The following is a 21,144-nucleotide window of genomic DNA, read 5'->3' on the forward strand; positions in this document are numbered from 1 at the left end:
ACAAGTGCGGTAATCCCGACCATTTTGCTACGGAATGCACCGATGGTGGGACCGGAGGGAGTGGAAAGAATGATACTGATCAGACTAGGCCAAAGACCAGAGCCTACATGCTGACCCAAGAGCAAGCCAAACATATTCTAGATGTCGTGACAGGTATGTTCCTAGTAAACGGTATTTCCGCTTTAGTATTATTTGATCCAGTTGCAAACAAAAGTTTCTTAGCTACACGATTTAGTAAATTAGCTAAAATTAAATGTTGCCGAGTGTCTGAAACCTTTATAGTAGAAACCGCTAGTGACACTTCAGTTAAAATAATAAAAAATGGTTAAGGACTGTAAGATAGTATTTCCGCTTCAGTTCCCTGTTACTTTGTATGTTATGACCTTAGGAGGATTCGATGTGGTTTTGGTAATGGATTGGTTATCTGAGTATGAAGCTCAGATAGTGTGTAAGAGTAGAATAATACGGTTAAAGTCCTTGGATGGTAGTGCGGTGACGGTTTATGGTGATAAGAAAAGTTATGGGCTTAATGTCATTTCGATGATAAAAGTCGAGGGTTTGTTAAGGCGAGGGTGCGGTGCCTACCTGGCGTATGTTGTCAACGCTACGGCCGAGACGAAAGAAATGAAAGATGCTCCTATCGTGCGCGACTATCCAGAAGTATTCCCTGAGGTTCTTTCGGGGTTGCTGTCACACCCTCAAAATCCACTAACGGAGTTTTACCGTCAGAGGGTGTGAACTAACAGGATCAGAATCATTAGTTATAATCAAACACCATGTTTAATGTTTTCAAATCAACAAGACATTAAGTCTTAAATAAAATGCCGAAGCATAAATTGTAAACCAAAAAGTTTGCGCCACACAGGACGACTTAAAAACCCAAGTTATTAAGATAAAAATTAAAAGAAGTTTTCAAGCGATGGTGTTTAGCGAATGCAAGATCCTATACCGCGCGCCCGCCTCGGCTACCTGAGAATAACATATTAAAAGTGTCAACACAGGGTTGGTGAGTTCACAAGTTTATGTAAATAAAGCGTTTGCGTTTGCGTTTGCGTTTACGTTTTGCGTTTTGCATTTTGCGTTACCGGATAGTGTTAAGTCAATTATATATCAATAGGTAGCTAACCTATCAAGCATGTATTACTAAGTGTTCGACACCGAAGCTGACTGTTTATCAATTGCCTTGCCACCTTGTCAACCACGACCATTGTAATGTGTTAGCCAAGATTACACCCACTCGACCTACAGTCGAGTTTAGAGTTGGGTGGGGTTTGTCAAACCCAGTTGTACTACTCAACAGTGACTCGCTATTATACAAATATTAACCGGTTCGATGTTATGAAGGACTTTGGTTGGTTTGTTTGCCACTTAGCCTTACAAGTGATATATAAAAACTAAGCAAAATATACAGCGTTGGAGTATGTTATCTCCCCCAAATAAAAGCGTTTAAAAAGAGTAAAAAAGGGACGTGAAACTCACTGTTTGCGAAGAAAATCAAAAAGAATCCGAGAGAGGTGTGCGTCACAGAAAATCCTCACTAGTACTCTAACAACAAAAATGAGATTTTCTAATTATTTAAACTACAAGTGAGTCCCTAGACTCAACACATACAACTTATGTATGAGATGCGTTTTGTGTTCCATTTGTGAAATAAGTGTGACTCGACAAACACGTTGGTGATACGTTACATATGTGAACAACTACTTAAGTGTCAAGTATTAACATTTTACATTACTAGTCATTATCCCCCACAAGTGAAATTTGGTCAAAACATAGCAAACATCGATCGGTTTTGCACTTTTCATGACAATTCAAGTAATACAGCAGCTAAATTGTCCAGGCAGATTTTTACTCGACAAGATTACTCTTATTAATAAACCCTAACATATCAAATAAATCACCAAAAATCATCACAGAAGTACACGTGGCTTAGGTTTTTTTAAAATATTTTTATTATATTTTTATCATATATTGTTTTATAATAATAATCAAAACATCACAGCAAACACACAACAATCATTATCACGCGCAACAGAATGTTATTTATTGTTCCCGTTAAATGACAAATCCAATTAATGCAAGACCAATTGTCTTAGATTTCTAACTCAAAATATTAACTTCCAGAAGTGGAAACAACCCATTTGGTCTTGTCGTTTATGAGATATCTTAGTCGCAAAACAGCCTAAAAGCAGGTCTCCCGAATCAGCCTTGCACAATAGTTTTGTAAAATAATAAAAATAAACTTTTACAAGTCCAAAATTTACAAACTAGGACTTTTCAAAAACTAAACTTGACATAGTATATTATAGAATCAACAATCACATCAAAATATGTAATTAACATCGAGTTACAGTCATCCAAACATGAATTCAATAATCTGTCCAGCATCAGTTTTCATCAAAACTCAACAAACTATCATCCTATGAACAATTAACCATGCAAGCAACCCTCTAGACTCATAATCTATCAACAATCAATAGTTTAACATCTAGGGTTTATGTTTATTATGCTTAATCATGCAATTAACTCAATGGAATAAACTAGAGAGGATGTAATTTACCTAGCTAGCACTTTAATTCTTCAAACAAGCTTGCAAGGAGATTGTATGTGTGTGTGTGGGTGTTCACGGCTGCCAAGAGGAGAGGGGGGAAGGGGACGATCGTATGCAGGGTTAGGGGATTAGGGTTTGTGTAATAAGTTGATTATATTATTAATTTGTTACACCTACCCCCCTTAACTTCTAGTAAATCAATTTCTAGTTTAAAAAAAATACACTTTTGCTTCTTAAATTTTTGTGTTCTATATATAAATATCAAGTAACACATAGATTAACACATACTTGTCAAATACTTATTGTTTTGATATTTTTCGTTTGTTCACCAACTGTTTGAGTCGACTCGTGTGTGTTTCAGTGAAATTCCGAAAGACTACTTGTGTACTGATTGTCATGCGTCATCTAAACCCTAGTTTAAATGTAATGAGATATGCGTTACAGTTCGTGTGATCTTAAGATTGAATTAACGGAGTTCGGATTAACGGAGTTAACCTGAAGTTGACGAGTGTCACATCATTCCCATGTTGAAAGAATTTTCGTCCCGAAAATTTGAGTCAAGTCGCGATGGGTGTCTGAAAAAGGCAAAAATTTTCAGTTTGTCATATGATCCCCTAGTAGAAAGAAATTTCGTCCCGAAATTTAATTCATACCTCTGGTGACTTCTGACGGTTAGTCGACTTTCGCGGTTTTCGGTGTTTGGTCAACCCTTCAAAAAGGTGAGTATACTTTTTCATCATTTGATCCTCACGTTCCCACGTGAACTATGGTCCACGTCTTGAGTTCCATCTAACTTTAACGATAGGAATCTTGTTGTGTTTGAGTGTTTTGGTTTCCCAATCCAAAACTTTGACTGGTTCTTCGATGAAGCGTAACTATTCATCAACTTGCAACTCGCCTAAAGGAACTTCTTGTGTTTCATCAGAAAGGCATTTCTTCAAGTTGGATACATGGAAAACATTATGTACGCCACTGAGTTCTGTTGGTAAATCCAATCGGTATGCTACCGGACCAACGCGTTCAGTTATCCGGTATGGGCCAACGTATCGTGGGTTGAGTTTGTTTCACTTTCCAAAGCAAACTACACCTTTCCAAGGTGAGACATTGAGTAAAACTTTCTCGTTCACTTGGAATTCCAAAGGTTTTCGGCGCTTGTCGGCGTAACTCTTTTGGCGATCTAGTGCTGCTGCCATGCGGTTTCGGATTTGGACAATCTTTTCAGAGGTTTCAAGTACTAATTCTGGACCAGTGATTTGGCTATCACCCACTTCTGCCCAGCAAAGAGGTGATCGACACTTCCGTCCGTACAACGCTTCAAACGGCGCTGCTTTAATGCTTGCGTGGTAACTGTTATTATACGAAAACTCTACCAAGGGCATGTGAGGTTCCCAACTTTTTCCGAAATCCAACACGCATGCACGTAACATGTCATCCAATGTTTGAATGGAGCGTTCACTTTGTCCATCCTGTTGAGGATGGTATGCTGTAGTCATATCTAGGCAGGTGCCTAGGGCACTCTGTAGTGACTTCCTAAAGTGCGAAGTGAAACGGGAATCTCGATCAGTTACGATTGAGACAGGTACTCCGTGTCTAGATACTACTTCTTTCATATAAATGCGAGTCAGTCTGTCCATTTTGTCCGATTCCTTGATTGCTAAGAAATGCGCAGACTTAGTCAATCGGTCAACAATCACCCAGATGGTATCGCATCCCGTCGACGTTTTGGGTAATACCGTGATGAAATCCATGGAAATGTGTTCCCATTTCCGCGTTGGAAGTTCCGGTTTCTGAAGCAGACCAGATGGTTTCTGATATTCCACTTTGAATCTTGCACAAGTCAAGCATTTGCTCACGTAGGTGGCAATTTCGGCTTTCATGTTTGGCCACCAGTAAAGTGCCTTTAGGTCATGGTACATTTTATCTGAGCCAGGGTGAATGGAATATCGGGACTTGTGTGCTTCGTCCATCACTAGAGTTCTCAACTCTCCGTATTGAGGGACCCAAATCCGTTTTTCAAAATATCGGACCCCATCCGATTTGGTTTCAAGCTGCTTATCCATGCCGCGCATGAGTTCTGATGGGAGGTTATCATCTTTAAAAGCTTCGAGTTGATCATCACTAATCTGATCAGGTAAGTTGGCATGAGTCGTGAGTCGTAATGCTCGCACTCGTCTAGGCTTATCGGTTTCCTTTCTACTGAGAGCATCGGCCACTACATTGGCCTTGCCAGGGTGGTACTTTATGACACAGTCATAATCCTTAAGTAGCTCGAACCAACGACGCTGTTGCGTGTTCAGCTCCTTCTGATCGTAGATATGTTGGAGACTCTTGTGGTCGGTGTAAATGGTGAATCTGGTACCATACAAGTAATGTCTCCATATCATAAGAGCAAGCACCACACCTCCGAGTTCCAAGTCATGGGTCGTATAGTTCTTCTCGTGTATCCGCATTTGTCGAGAGGCATAGGCTATAACCTTCTCGAGTTGCATTAACACGCAACCGAGACCCTGTATCAATGCATCACAATGCACCTCAAAATTTTCCGTTCCCTCGTGGAGGGCTAGGATGGAGGCGCTACAGAGTTTAGTTTTCAATAGTTGGAAGGCAGACTCCTGCGCGTCACCCCAATTGTACTTAGTACCCTTGTGTGTCAGTGCGGTGAGGGGTTGAGAAATCTTTGAAAATCCCTCAATGAAACGTCGGTAGTAGCTAGCCAGTCCTAGGAATTGTCACACCTCAGTCGTAGTCTTAGGTGCTTCCCAGTTTTTGATGGCCTCTACCTTGCCTGGATCGACATGGATACCACTCTCATTGATCACATGTCCTAAGAAGTGAACCTCATGAAGCCAAAATTCGCATTTCGAGAGTTTAGCGTACATTTGTTCCTTCTTTAGTAATTCCAGAATTAACCTCAGGAGTTCTTCATGGTCGGTCTTGTTCTTGGAGTAGACGAGGATATCATCAATGAAAACAATCACAAACTTTTTGAGGTACGCCTTGCATACTCTGTTCATGAGATCCATAAATACAGCTGGTGCGTTGGTTAAGCCAAAAGGCATAACTGAAAACTCATAGTGGTCGTACCGAGTTATAAAAACCGTCTTTGAAATGTCTTCTTCGCAAAATCTTAATTGATGGTAACCAGATCTCAGATCGATCTTCAAGTATTAACTCAATCCTTGAAGCTGGTCGAAAAGATCATCAATTTGGGGTAGGGGATAACGATTCTTGACCGTCACTTTCTTCAGCTCCCGGTAGTCGATGCACATGCGGAAAGTCCTGTCTTTCTTTCGAACAAATAGGACAGGGGCTCCCCATGGTGATGAGCTGGGTCGGATGAAACCTTTATCCAACAAGTCTTATTGTTGGGTGACAACTCCTGAAGCTCCGACGGTGCGAGTCGATACGGGGCTCGTGCTTTGGGTGACGCACCGGGGGCTAACTCGATTTGAAACTCGACTTTCGGATGGGTGGGAGTCCTTGCAAATCTTCCGGGAAGACTTATGGAAAATCGCGCACTATCGGTATATCTTCGATTTGCTTCTCCTCTGCGGGTTTCTCGATAATATGAGCTAAAATCGCCGGATGACCCTTTCGTAAATATTTTTGTGCCTTCATGAGGGTGATGATATTGGTGGTCATGCCGCTCTTCTCTCCCTGTATCGAGATGATCTCGCTGGAAGGTGTAGTGATATGAACAATCATTTCATGGCATATAATCTCAGCCCTATTTTCGGATAGCCAGTCCATGCCGACAATAACATCGAAACTACCAAGCGTAAAGGGTATGAGGTCGATAACGAAAGTATGACCCGACAGTATCAACTTACATCCCGCTAGTACATGAGTTGTTTCTATAGACTTACCGTCGGCTAATTCAACAGGAAACTTAGCATATAACGGGGTTGGAGTTAAGTCTAAGAGTTCACTAATGGCTTTCGATACAAAACTCCTATCAGCTCCAAAACAAAATAGAAGCAAAACAGTCGTTCAGAGGGAACTTACCGGAAACCATGTTCGGGTCACTGCAGGCCTGACCCGATCCAATGACGAAGGCTCTACCCTTACTACCGCCTCCATTGTTCTCATTCTGCTTCAGATTGGGGCTATCCTTCCTGAAGTGACCCACTTGACCACACTCAAAGAACCCTTTCGTCACTGTAGGCTGTTTAGAAGCACCCTTAGCTGCTAGGTATCCCCTACAGTCCTTGGCCTGATGACCCAATTTACCGCATCGCAAACACTTGATATGGTCGCATGGGCCAACATGGTGATAGTTACACTTGTTGCACTTCGGGTACTTTCCAGCATAGCCACTCGAACCCTGTCCGCCACCGTTGTTATTATTGTTAGAACCCTGAGTATTGAAGTTCTGATCGAGTTCGGGTTTACGGTGGTGTTGTTGCTGTGGGGGATTCGATGATGAGGATCTGGTGTTGTCAAATTTCCTCTTTCCATTACCAGAGTTGTTGTTGTTGTCAGTGCTTGAGTTGTCACGGGTTTTAGAGGTGGAACCTCTAGGTGGTAACACACCTTGTGCCACTGCTTGGTCCGTCAGTTTGTGGGTATTCGGATCGCTTGCTGAATTGTAGCCGGTTTGGAAGACGTAACCATACCCTGAATCTGGGGTACCAAACCATCGATATACATCTCGATTCTCTTACTTGGCGGTCAACCATCCGCGGGCACATCACTGCTAGCTCATGGGAACGGGTGGTGTAGGCTTCAATCTCAGAACCCACCATTTTCAGCGCCCAAAATTCCGACTCCAACTTCACGATTTCCTCTATAGGACAATACTCTTCCCGCATCATATTCTTGAATTCCTCCCAGTTCATAGCATTTGCCAATTCCAACCCAAGAATTTGAGCATTAGAGTTCCACCAGGTGAGGGCGGAATCTTGCAGTGTTCCAGCAGCAAACTTGACCATGCTGGCTGGTAGACAGTTACACATCTCGAAAGCTGACTCTGCCTTCTCGGCCCAATCCCGGAAACCTATGGCTCCCTCAGTGCCGTCAAATGAATTAGGCTTGCAGTCTAAGTAGTTCTTGAAAGTACAGATTCCGGTTGGACCTCTGGCTTGATTCTAAACATGTGCAGCTAGAGCTTCCGCTGCATGGTCATTCAGTAGGGTTTGGAGTTCTGCTGCGGTTAGGTTAATGTTATCGCGACCGCGTCCAGCGTTTGATTTCTTCAGGATCCTCCTCAGGTTCTGCTGCGTCCACAGAAATTTGTGCCTCTAGTGTTGCGCTACGAGCGAGAGCTACCGCTGCATTGTATCTTGCATCTCTAACTTCTTCCTGCAAGTCTAAGATTTCTAATTGCATCTTGAGTACTAGCCTCATTAGATGAACATGAGCATCGAGTTTCCTTCATGGCTTCAGTTAGGTAGGAAATTCTCTTCCTAGCCTCAGCTCCATCCCCTATCAATCCGGTAACATTCGCTCTCGTCGAGCACATGATGTCAACTTCGCGATCCAAACAGGAGATGAAAGCTGTGAAAACGCGCTTCATTGGTAGGGTTATGGGTGATAGTGTGTTGAAGGACATAGGATAGCCCATGAGAGGTAGTGGGGGAACTTGCTTACGGTAAACCAAACGCTCGATCAGACTCGGGTACCAATCCCGATGGACGGTGCCTCTTCGGTGCGGGGGCTGCTAGTGCCGGGACTACTCAGGGTGGTGATGAGTTAGGTAGCTGTGGTTCCTTTCCAGGGGCGTGGGACACCGGGTCGGATGATGATGATGATGGCGTCGACATCCCTACAGGATAAGTCGTGTATGCGCGCGTATGAGTGAATGAGGTAAAGGGATAAAGAAAAAAGAAGTACTAAATATAATATATATATATATATATATATTTATATATGCAGTGCGTGTAATTATAACTGATGGATCGTTGCGGTTATAGTCTAGTATGCACGCAATTCTAGTTCGCTATAACCAATGGCTCTGATACCAATCTGTCACACCCTCAAAATCCACTAACGAAGTTTTACCGTCAGAGGGTGTGAACTAACAGGATCGGAATCATTAGTTATAAGCAAACACCATGTTTAATGTTTTCAAACCAACATGACATTACGTCTTAAATAAAATGCCGAAGCATAAAATGTAAACCAAAAAGTTTGCGCCACACAGGACGACTTAAAAACCCAAGTTATTAAGATAAAAATTAAAAGAAGTTTTCAAGCAATGGTGTTTAGCGAATGCATGATCCTATACCGCGCGCCCGCCTCGGCTACCTGAGAATAACATACCAAAAGTGTCAATACAGGGTTGGTGAGTTCACAAGTTTATATAAATAAAGCGTTGGCGTTTGGGTTTACGTTTTGCGTTTTGCGTTACCAGATAGTGTTAAGTTAATTATATATCAATAGGTAGCTAACCTATCAAGCATGTATTACTAAGTGTTCGATACCGAAGCTGACTGTTTATCAATTGCCTTGCCACCATGTCAACCACGACCATGGTAATGTGTTAGCCAAGATTACACCCACTCGACCTACAATCGAGTTTAGAGTTGGGTGGGGTTTGTCAAACCCAGTAGTACTACTCAACAGTGACTCGTTATTATACAAATATTAACCGGTTCGATGTTATGAAGGACTTTGGTTGGTTTGTTTACCACTTAGCCTTACAAGTGATATATAAAAACTAAACAAAATCTACAGCGTTGGAGTATGTTATCTCCCCCCAAATAAAAGCGTTTAAAAAGAGTAAAAAGGGGACGTAAAACTCACTGTTTGTGAAGAAAATAAAAAAGAATCCGAGAGAGGTGTGCGTCACAGAAAATCCTCACTAGTACTCTAACAACAAAAATGAGATTTTCTAAGTATTTAAACTACAAGTGAGTCCCTAGACTCGACACATACAACTTATGTATGAGATGCGTTTCGTGTTCCATTTGTGAAATAAGTGCGACTTGACAAACACATTGGTGATACGTTACATATGTGAACAACTACTTAAGTGTCAAGTATTAACATTTTACATTACTAGCCATTATCCCCCACAAGGGAAATTTGGTCAAAACATAGTAAACATCGATCGGTTATGCCCTTTTCATGACAATTCAAGTAATACAACAGCTAAATTGTCCAGACAGATTTTCACTCGACAAGATTACTCTTATTAATAAACCCTAACATGTCAAATAAATCACCAAAAATCATCACAGAAGTACACGTGGGTTTTGTTTTTTAAAAATATTTTTATTATATTTTTATCATATATGGTTTTATCACAATGATCAAAACATCACAGCAAACACACAACAATCATTATCATGCGCAACAGAATGTTATTTGTTATTCCTGTTAAATGACAAATCCAATTAATGCATGACCAATTTTCTTAGATTGGTAACTCAAAATATTAACTTCCAGAAGTGGAACCAACCCATTTGGTCTTGTCGTTTATGAGATATCTTAGTCGCAAAACAGCCTAACAGCAGGTCTCCCGAATCAGCCTTGCACAATAGTTTTGTAAAATAATAAAAACAAACTCTTACACGTCCAAAATTTACAAACTCAGACTTTTCAAAAACTAGACTCAACATAGTATATAACAGAATCAACAATCACATCAAAACATGTAATTAACATCGAGTTACAGTCATCCAAACACGAATTCAATAATCTGTCCAGCATCAGTTTTCATCAAAACCCAACAAACTATCATCCTATGAACAATTAACCATGCAAGCAACCCTCTAGACTCATAATCTATCAAAAATCAATATTTTAACATCTAGGGTTTATGTTTATTATGCTTAATCATGCAATTAACTCAATGGAATAAACTAGAGAGGATGTAATTTACCTAGCTAGCACTTTAATTCTTCAAACAATCTTGCAAGGAGATTGTATGTGTGTGTGTGGGTGTTCACGGCTGCCAAGAGGAGAGGGGGGAAGGGGACGATTGTATGCAGGGTTAGGGGATTAGGGTTTGTGTAATAAGTTGATTATATTATTAATTTGTTACACCTAGCCCCCTTAACTTCTAGTAAATCAATTTCTAGTATAAAAAAATACACTTTTGCTTCTTAAATTTTTGTGTTCTATATATAAATATCAAGTAACACATAGATGTGACATACTTTTCAAATACTTGTTGTTTTGATATTTTTCGTTTGTTCACCAACGGTTTGAGTCAACTCGTGTGTGTTTCGGTGAAATTCCGAAAGACTACTTGTGTACTGATTGTCATGCGTCATCTAAACCCTAGTTTAAATGTAATGAGATATGCGTTACAGTTCGTGTGATCTTAAGTTTGAATTAGGGTTAGCTGGATATTATAGGCGATTCAATGAAGGTTTCTCCAAGATAGGCGCACCATTGATCGGTATAACCCGAAAGTCGGTAGTATTCAGTTTGGGAAAGTTCCAAGAAGAAGCTTTTGAAGAATTTAAGAAAAGACTCACGCAAGCTCCAATCCTTGCTTTTATCTGATGTTGACGAGGATCTGGTTGTTTGTACTGATGCTTCGCATCGTGTGTTAGGTTTCGTGTTGATGCAACGAGGAAAAGTGATCGCTTATGCGTCTAAACAGTTGAAGGTCCATGAGAGCACTTATCCGACGCATGATTTAGAGCTAGCAGCAGTTGTGCATGCTCTCAATAATTGGAGACACTACTTATATGGTACTAAGTGTACTATCTACACTGACCATAAAAGCTTGAAATATTTCTTTGAGCAGAAAGAACTGAATATGAGATAGAGAAGGTGGTTAGAGCTGATAAAAGACTACAAATACGAGATTAAGTACTATCCTGGTAAAGCTAGTGTGGTCGCCGACGCGTTAAGTCATAAGAATGAGGAAGTCATTGCAACAGTAAAGTCATACCAGTTAATAAAAAATTCAAGTCTATTCGAAGAAATCATCAAAGTGCAATCAGAGCTGCTTGTAGATGAAGGACTAGTGAAGAAAGAAAGGATTTTCGGTCAGCAAGAGGAGTTGATGGAAAAAACACATGGTGTTAAAACTAGGTTTGACCGCATGTGGATTCCACATCATGGAAATCTTAGAGGTCGAATCTTAGACGAAGCTTATAAATCAAGATATTCAATCCATCCAGGATCCAACAAAATGTATCAAGATTTGAAAAGAGACTACTAGTGTCCAGGAATGAAAAAAGATGTGGTGGATAACGTTAGTAAGTGCTTAACTTGTTTACAAGTCAAAGCAGAGCATCTGAAACCGTATGGGAAAATGCAACCGCTTGAGATACCTGAATGGAAAGGGGAACACATCACCATGGATTTCATAACCAAGCTACCTCGTACAGCTAGGCATCATGATACCATCTGGGTGATTGTGGACCGTTTAACAAAGAATGCTCACTTTCTGGCTATACGAGAGGCTATCTCGTCAGAATCATTAGCAAGCTTGTTTATAAAGGAAGTGGTAACTAAGCATGGGGTGCCACTGTCGATTGTGTCTATTAGAGATACTCGATTCAGTTCGAGATTCTGGAAGAAGTTCCATGAAGCTAAGGGGACAAGATTGAACATCAGCACTTCGTATCATCCTCAAACAGATGGACAGTCTGAAAGGACGATCAAGACCCTTGAGGATATGCTTCGTGCCTTTGTATTAGACTTCGGAGGAAGTTGGGATGATCATCTGCACCTGGAAGAGTTCTCCTATAACAACAGCTATCATTCAATTATCATAATGCTACCGTTAGAGATGTTGTATGGAAGACGTTGTAAAACTACCGTGTGATGGGGAGAGATTGGTCAAAAAGAAATGGGAATCCTAGAGGTTGTGCAAGAAACCTCACCCAAGTTTTATCAAATCAAAGCAAGGATGAAGGCCGCTCAAGACCGTCAAAAGTCGTATGCTGATAAGCGGCGACGACCGATTGAGTTTAACGTTGGTGACAATGTGATGCTCAAGATCTCGCCGTGGAAATGGATCATTCGTTTTAGAAAGAGGGGACAGTTGAGTCCAAGGTACATTGGAACGTTTAAAATTATAAATCATGTGGGTGAACTGGCTTATAAGCCGGACTTGCCCAAAGAGTTAAAAGGAATTCATTCAACCTTCCATGTTTCTCATCTGAGGAAATGTCTGGCGGATGACACGTCTCATGTGCCATTAATGGACATTGAGGTTGATGAACAGCTGAACTATATTGAACAACCGATTGAGATAGTTGACCGCAAGGAGAAGCAAGTTCATCACAAGGTTATACCCTTAGTGAAAGTGACATAGAAGCACCGCAAGAGATCAAATGCTACATGGGAAGTCTAGGAAGAAATGCGCAAGTTTTACCCTGCTTTGTTTAAATGATAGTTAGGTTTCGGGGACGAAACCTATTTAAGAAGGGAAGACTTGTAACATCCCAAAATTTCAAATAATAACGTTTAACATATTAATTATTATGATGGAAAAGTTTACTTGAGTTAGTAAAGAAATAATATAATAATAAAGATGGAAAGGTAAGTAGGCTAATTAGATAGAATTAATTATGGACCAAAAAGGAAATATGGGCCTTAAGTCCATGGGCTAAAGGGAGTATAAATACTCCTTAAACCCTAATCCTTTCCATTTCCATCTATTCTACACCATAGCCTACACTATAAAACACACAATTAAGCCAAAACACCCGCTAACCCTTGCGACCAAGATCCGAACCCAAAACCAAGCATAGTAATATTAGATCTTCGATTATACAAGCAAGCAAACGAGTCCAAAATCATGTATTAGGGCTAGCCGTAGCTCGCAGTGAATCGTAAAGGTACGTTTTAGCTTAAAGATTGCATTTTTATAATCCGTTTGCCCTAACGATTGATACGAAGGAATATCGGTCATCCTTATGCAATAAAACTGTGAACTTGGTGTTAAAAGTGGACTCAATCAACTCGTAGTTATAGATGTAAGCTAAAAACGGTTTTAAATGCGTATAGGTCTACACTTTATACCCAAAACGGGTTTTATCTTGATGATGAAACATTATGGGGTGTAAAACGGTTAAGGGAAATGGAAAAAAGGTGGTTAAAAGTTGTGATATGGACCGTTAACCGTTACCTGAGCCTTGAAAGGAATAAAAGATAGAAAAATATGAACAAATAGCATCAGACAGGAGTTTTCGGTCAACACGGGTTCTCGGTCAAAACGAATTCTTGGTGGCCTAAGTTCTCGGTCAACGTTCTTGGTCAAACATGGGTTCTCAGTCAATACGAGTTCTCCGTGACATGAGCTCTCGGTCAAACATGAGTTTTCGGTCAAACTTGAGATCTCGGCTGAGTTCTCTGCCTTAGAGTTCTCGGCCACTTATTGACCGATTGTAGTCTGTGGACCTGGCCCAGCTAGGCCCAGATGCTATAATGATCAGTGAGCCTGATCTAACTAGTTGGCCTATTTATATCAGTTATACAAACGAACCCAATATAGCAAGAACGTTAGATAACTAAAATATCGACTTGATTAATTATACGGTTAAGTAACATATATGCATATATTTAACAGTTAGCCGTGCACAATTAAATAAAGGGATTATGATTGGCTCTGAGCGTAACCGGATCCTGGTGTGTTTCTAGCCCCATTCCTTGTTATGTTCTCTGGGCTGTGTGCATACTCGATGTGATAGTTAATACACTTACTTTAGTGGTAAGTGTATGCCATGTATGGTTTATATGTTATTTATGCATGTCTTAAATGTAAATGAAAGCTTGTCGGTACGTGAACGATCTTCGGATATTGCACGTATTGGCAAGGGAGGTATGTATAAAATAGCTGAATGTGTATGATAGATATATGTATATCATATGAGTGTGTATGACTGATAAAAGAAAGTATATGTATGTTATGGGTATGTAAAGACAGTATGTACGAAGATGAAGAAGTAAGGGATCAGACCCTAATAATTTCTGAGATAGAAAAGGAAGGGATCAGACCCGAATAATATCTGAGATAGAATGATATTAATTATATAGTATGAAAGTATTAAAATATGAACGTATGTATGAAATTATCTAATGAAAGTAAATTAGTAAAGTAATTATTTTGTATGTTCATATGCATAATTGATGGTAAGTGTATGTATTGTATGATGTGTGATTAACTAGAACTCACTCAGCGTAGCTGACTTTTAGTATGCACGCAGGTGAGTAGGATGAGATAGCTGACCTGAGCGGGGTTACACGGCAGAAAAATAAGAGTCTGGGATCTGAAGACTCAAGTTGTTTTATGATTTCATGTTTAATTAGAAAGACAAGAATGCTTTATTAAGACAAGTTATGAATTATTATGTAATGTTTATGAAAGTTTTATATTCCTTGTAAAGTTTTAATTAACTCTGATATTTAGAACTGTGTTTATGAGTAAATCCAACGTCCAAAGTAAGGCACCGGCAACCGGGCCTTACAAAGAGCTTCCATTTCTTTACCACTTTCCATGTGGGATGGGATTTCTATTCCTTATTTATACCAATGTGGAATGCTTCCACTTTCTTACATCTTTCATATGGGATGTGTTTTCTTTATTCTATATCCTTTACATAAGATGGATTTTCTTTATGGAATGTTTTTATTTTCTTAAAAAAAAATCTCATTTCCTTATTAAATTTTTTCTCCTTATTTATTTTTTTTTTGGAATTAAATTTGATCCTTCAACTTTTCTAAGTTGCCAAATTTGGTTCAAAATTTTGGGGATGTTACAGTTAATAAATATCTTGATACTTTTATTTAACTAAACACAAAATGTGAAAATGTAACATAACTTTATAGCCAGAAAGAAAACAAATGCATAAAACCGGTCATAAAAAATCAAAGAATATTGAAACTATTATATTATTGAAACAAACATACTAAACATAACCACTAAAAGAAAAAAATAAAAAAAATCATATTCGTTTAATAGAAGCTTAATACTAACAAAATCTAAATATAAACATAAAATGGAGATTCCAAAAGAAGATCTAAACATGTGGAAGTAAATTTACCAATCATCACCTTCATCAATAATCCACAAAAAAAACCAGACTGCCATCATAACCTGACAAACAAAATAAACAATTTTTACCAGTTTGTTGTACATTTTTGGAAGTTTGTATTTATAAATTAATCTAATAACATGAACAAACAAAACAAAGCAAACAATAAACTAAAAATTTTGACTTATCAAGTAAATAAATAAGTTATTGAATAAATGTTACCTTAAACTTCATCATCAGAATCCAAAGAGCTTTCAAGATCATCAAAATCGGATTCATAGTTTTGACAATCTAACAACCATTTAACCTTCTCACTTACCTCCTTCTTCAAATCAAAATGTGTCCTTTCTTTTCTCACATTCGAAAGCTTCAACTGATCGAAATCTATTAAAAGATAAAGAACATTGGATTGCAATATTGATTTATGTAGGTTCCCTGGACGGATCACACGAGATATCCAGATATACACAGGTGCGGAATCCCTGTGTAGATCGTTACGGACGTAGAACACAAGCTTACGAACACACGAACACGATACGAACAAACCCACGTTATATTAATAACTCAAGCCGTGTTACTTACAGACTCACGTCAATAGACTCACTGAATTACACGTAAACTGAACCACTAGATTCACCAAAACTCTAACCCATAAACAGTATAAATACACGACAACTTCGCCTCAGGCGAAGTTGTCTATAACTTCGCTCGTTCAACAAGTTCGCCTAGGCGAACTTGTCAACAACTTCGCTTGGTTAACAAGTTCGCCTAAGCGAACTTGTCAACAACTTCGCTTTTACAAACAAATACACAAACAATATTACAGACTCGATTACAGACATTAGACATATGAACTACTGACATCTATGCACCAACAGACTCCCCCTTGGCAGTAGCTTCATATCTTGATCTTTCAGCTCTTGTCTCGTAATCCTGTATCTTCACGCGTGCACTCCTTCTCTAACACACACCGTGACTACTCGCTGATATTTCCTTGCTTCATCCTTCCAAGCAGGAATATAGAATATCTTCTTTTCATTCAACACTTGCAAATCAGCTTTCGATAAGTTAACAAGATGCATCGGGTCATACACCCTCAGCACTTCTTGTTCGTCTTCGTCTTCCATCACGGCTTCAGCAGTCTGGCAATCAACGTACCACCATTTTAGATTCTTCAACACATCTTGAGGCATAGTCTTCATTGGAACCTCCTTGATGCATCGGATCGGTTTGTACTTCATCACCATCCATGGCTTGCCATCTGCTCTCAATCCCCTTTCTGTATCCTCCACGAGCTTTCCCTTCTGTGGCTTTAATAGTTCAAACTTCTTTTCTTTTATGCTTTCTTTCCACACAATCTTCTCAATCATTCTTGCCATATTGTTGTCACTTCTATTTATCAGGCCCAACCTGGCCAAATCTTTCACCTCACATTCCGGCAACGTATTGAGAGATCTCAACATTCTTTTGAAGTATTGAATACCATCATAACGCTTCACCACAAACAACTTCATCTGTTCATCATAAATCCAACAGATAATTCCCTTCTTCGACTCAGCATAGCCTTTGATGTTATAACTCTTCTTGAACATGGCTGGAACAGCAGGCTTCTTGGTCTTAATAAACCAATGAGCACAGCCTTCCTTCCACCTAGGCTGCTCCTCCCACTCAGTCTCATCCATCTCAGCACCCATGTCGGCTTTCTCAACATCAGGGATCTCGTGTTCAACTCCTTCTTCTACTATCTCCCCCTCTTCTATCCCATCTTCAATCACAATCTGCTCACCGATCTTCTCAATCATATCACTCGGCAGCACATCTTCATCAAACAACACATCATCGCTGAACATATCATCGTCAAGCTCCTTCAGCGCATCAATCACGTCATCCTCAACTAACACCACATCATCACCACCAGCCGCGTCGGTAGACTCCCCCTCAGCTGTGGAAGTACCAAGAGCTTGAGAAGTTCTTGGCAGCTCACCACCTGCATCTTTCGATGCATTGGGATCATCGTCACGGTCGTTTCTCTTCTTCGTTCTGAGCTCGTCGCCCTTACAGCTCAATGGTCTGATACCAATTGTAGGTTCCCTGGACGGATCACACGAGATATCCTGATATACACAGGTGCGGAATCCCTGTGTAGATCGTTACGGACGTAGAACACAAGCTTACGAACACACGAACACGATACGAACAAACCCACGTTATATTAATAACTCAAGCCGTGTTACTTACAGACTCACGTCAATAGACTCACTGAATTACACGTAAACTGAACCACTAGATCCACCAAAACTCTAACCCGTAAACAGTATAAATACACGACAACTTCGCCTCAGGCGAAGTTGTCTATAACTTCGCTCGTTCAACAAGTTCGCCTAGGCGAACTTGTCAACAACTTCGCTTGGTTAACAAGTTCGCCTAAGCGAACTTGTCAACAACTTCGCTTTTACAAACAAATACACAAACAATGTTACAGACATTAGACATATGAACTACTGACATCTATGCACCAACAATTTAGTCTTAACAGTCTTGCCCATTCACATACTTTATAACCACATTATTCTGGAAAGGATAAAAAAGCCACTCACTAACATTGACAACCGTAAGAACTTCTTGATCATGTTATTCAATATTTTCATGCATAACATTGATCAGTGCCTTCTCTTCTTGGGTTAGAACTTCTTTGCGATTCCCGATGGCTTGTATTTGGTACTTCTTCATAATACAAAAAGACATAACAGACAGGATGTTATCCTTGTGGATTACCGAGAGATCACTAAGAATAAACTCATATCTATTGAAATCGGCGGAAAATTTCCAGTTAACAATGGTGGCCATGTGGAAGAAAATGAAAAAATAATTGCATTTGATTAAAGAAGTTATGGTGTGTATGTTCATCTTCCAAACCATATAAACTAGTCTAAATTAGTAATGGCGGTTTATTGAATCAGGAAAACTCATTATTAACCCTATAGTTTTTAGACTGTTTTTGAACATTAAACATATTTTTTTTAGTTTTTTTTTTAATATGGTAAAATGATAAGTTATATAATGTATATCAAATATATTAGGCTATAGATATAAAAGTATAATATATTATGTTATAAATAAATGTTTTGAAATTTAAATTTGTAAAAGATAAAAGATAAAAAGAAACATAAAAAAACACTAATGAATGGATAATTAATATATAAGCATATACCTATAGTTAGGCAAAATAAAATAATACAATCATTTTATTAAAAAAAAGTTAAAGTTAATTAAAACATACAAACATACATGACAAAGAATTATAAAAAAAACTCATAGAAAGTTACCAAATATTTCCTTATACACAACGTTTTTTGTTTCGTTAATCAGGCTGGATTCCTTATATAACAAAACAATCTTAATACCTTCTCGAGTCTTAACTCTAGACAAAGCAACATAAAGCTGGCCATGTGTAAAAACCTGGCCTTCTAAATATAATCCAGCACGCGCTAACGATTGTCCTTGACTTTTATTTATAATCATTGTAAAACAAACGGATATAGGAAACTGTCTCCTCTTTAACTTGAATGGAAGCGTCTTATCAGACGGTGTAAGACTTATTTGGCTAATTAAATTACGAAAACCGATATTTGTACCAGAAACAACCTTAGCTACGATGACGCGTTTACCCAAACTAACAACTTGTAGTCGATTTCCATTGTATAAACCTTTTTTATGATTAATATTCCTTAGTAACATAAAAGGAACTCCCACCTTAAGTAACAAACGATGGTTTGGCATTCAAGACATCTTTATACCATTAAGGAAATCAGGAGAGTACAACGTGGGATCAAAATCCTCTGATACACTTTCAACCTCGCCGATACTATCTGAACTTATGTATTCCATCTCTTCACCCGGAAAATATGCTAACATACGATCATTAATATCTTGAACCACCTCATTTAAGGGAAAAGCAACGCCCGTTCTTGAAAGTAAGTAAGATCGTTAAACCTTTCTAACATAGAAGGATAAAAAAAGTCTATTAATCAGACATAGGATCAAGGGAATGTTTTATTAGAAGATCATCTAAAATTGATATAGTTGCTTCACCATCATTCGGACCACCAAGATTACCTTCACCAATATCCAACAACCAATCAGCGAATTGCTTAATGTCTAAAGTGTTTGTCATTTGAGAACCAATAGTTAACCTCATATTCTTAGTTAGTTTCAAAAGCTTACACTTTGACCATATGTAAGAAGAACTAATTATGGCATTCACACACTCGTTTCTTGTTCCATTCTGTATAACAGATAAAATCTGTCTGAAATCACCACCAAGAACAACTACCTTACCTCCAAACAATGATTCATAAGTGTTAGCCAAATCACCTTTCATAACATCTTTTAGGGTTTTGTCCAACGCTTCAAATGCATGTTTATGAATCATGGGAGGTTCATCCCAAATTATTAATGATGTTTTCTTCAATAAGTCCGAAACATAAGTATTTCCCTTAACCTGAAAATGTTGAATTTGTAAAAATTACACTACATGAATATTGACCTTCAGCCACACGAAAAAAGTGTGGCCGTAGGCCTTTAGCCACACACATTTGGTTCAGGTCATATGTGGCCAAAGGTCGCGACACCGTGGGTATGATATGGCCACACACAGTTTTTAGTGGCCTTATGTGGTAATATGTGTGGCTAAAGGGTACAGACATTAGTTGCTGACCATCAAGAAGCCTCACCAATAAGTGTGGCTAAATGGTAGAAAATGGCAACATGTCAATTTACTATGAGTGACCATTTCATCTATATAGCCACATGAATTTATGTTTCAGCCACATAAATTTTATATTAATGTGGCCAATAGGTTTGTGTTAAGCATACATTGTGATCTATACCGTGTGAATATAGCAAAGAAATGGCCACTTAAATTTAATAATAGGGTGGCTAATTATATGATATAGATACTAGATATTATATTCAAAGTGGCTAAATATGTTTACTTGCCACTCAAAATCTCCTTTGTAGATTATTGTGTGGCAATTGTCTTACCGTTTTTCACACAAAATGTTTTTCCTAATATAAAGTGTGGCTATTGTAAAACTTTTCGTCACACATATTGAAGTTTTGAGTGGCTAATCATATCTTATAGACACTGGGGATTATTGTAAATGTGGCTAAAAATGTGAACTTGTTAGTCAAAAACTCTTTTGTAGTTTGTGGTGTGGCCATTTTCTGACCGTTTGTCACACATATTGCTTTTCCTAATTTAAAGTGTGGCTATTGTCAAACCATTCGTCACACATAGTGAGGTATTGTGTGGCTAAAAATATCATAGAGACACTAGAGGGTGTTCTCAATGTGGCTAAAAATGTGAACTTGCTAGTCAAAAACTCTTTTGTAGTTTGTGGTGTGGCCATTGTCTTACCGTTTATCACACATAATGCTTTTAGTAATTTAAAGTGTGGCTATTGTCAAACTTTTCATCACACATAGTGAGTTATTGTGTGGCTAATAATATCATTTTTAGCCACTAGAGGTTGTTGTCAATGTGGCTAAAAATGTGAAGTTGCCACTCAAACACTCTTTTGTAGTTTGTGTTGTGGCCATTTTCTTACCATTTGTCACACATAATGCTTTTCGTAATTTAAATTGTGG

The 21,144-nt window shown here is 38.8% G+C and overlaps 1 protein-coding gene across 1 annotated transcript; it reads right to left on the reverse strand.

Moving 5' to 3' along the window:
* Positions 1–19,519: 19,519 nt before the first annotated feature.
* On the reverse strand, positions 19,520–19,927 carry LOC143600621 (uncharacterized). The gene has a single exon (XM_077078251.1). It carries the CDS (start codon positions 19,925–19,927, stop codon positions 19,520–19,522), a length of 408 nt encoding a protein of 135 aa, XP_076934366.1.
* Between the last annotated feature and the right edge of the window lie 1,217 nt (positions 19,928–21,144).

The sequence above is a fragment of the Bidens hawaiensis genome, unplaced genomic scaffold, assembly GCF_021521415.1.
Source record: "Bidens hawaiensis isolate Kalapana, Puna unplaced genomic scaffold, B.hawaiensis_p1.1 tig00054510_1, whole genome shotgun sequence".
NCBI classification, from domain to species: Eukaryota; Viridiplantae; Streptophyta; class Magnoliopsida; order Asterales; family Asteraceae; genus Bidens; species Bidens hawaiensis.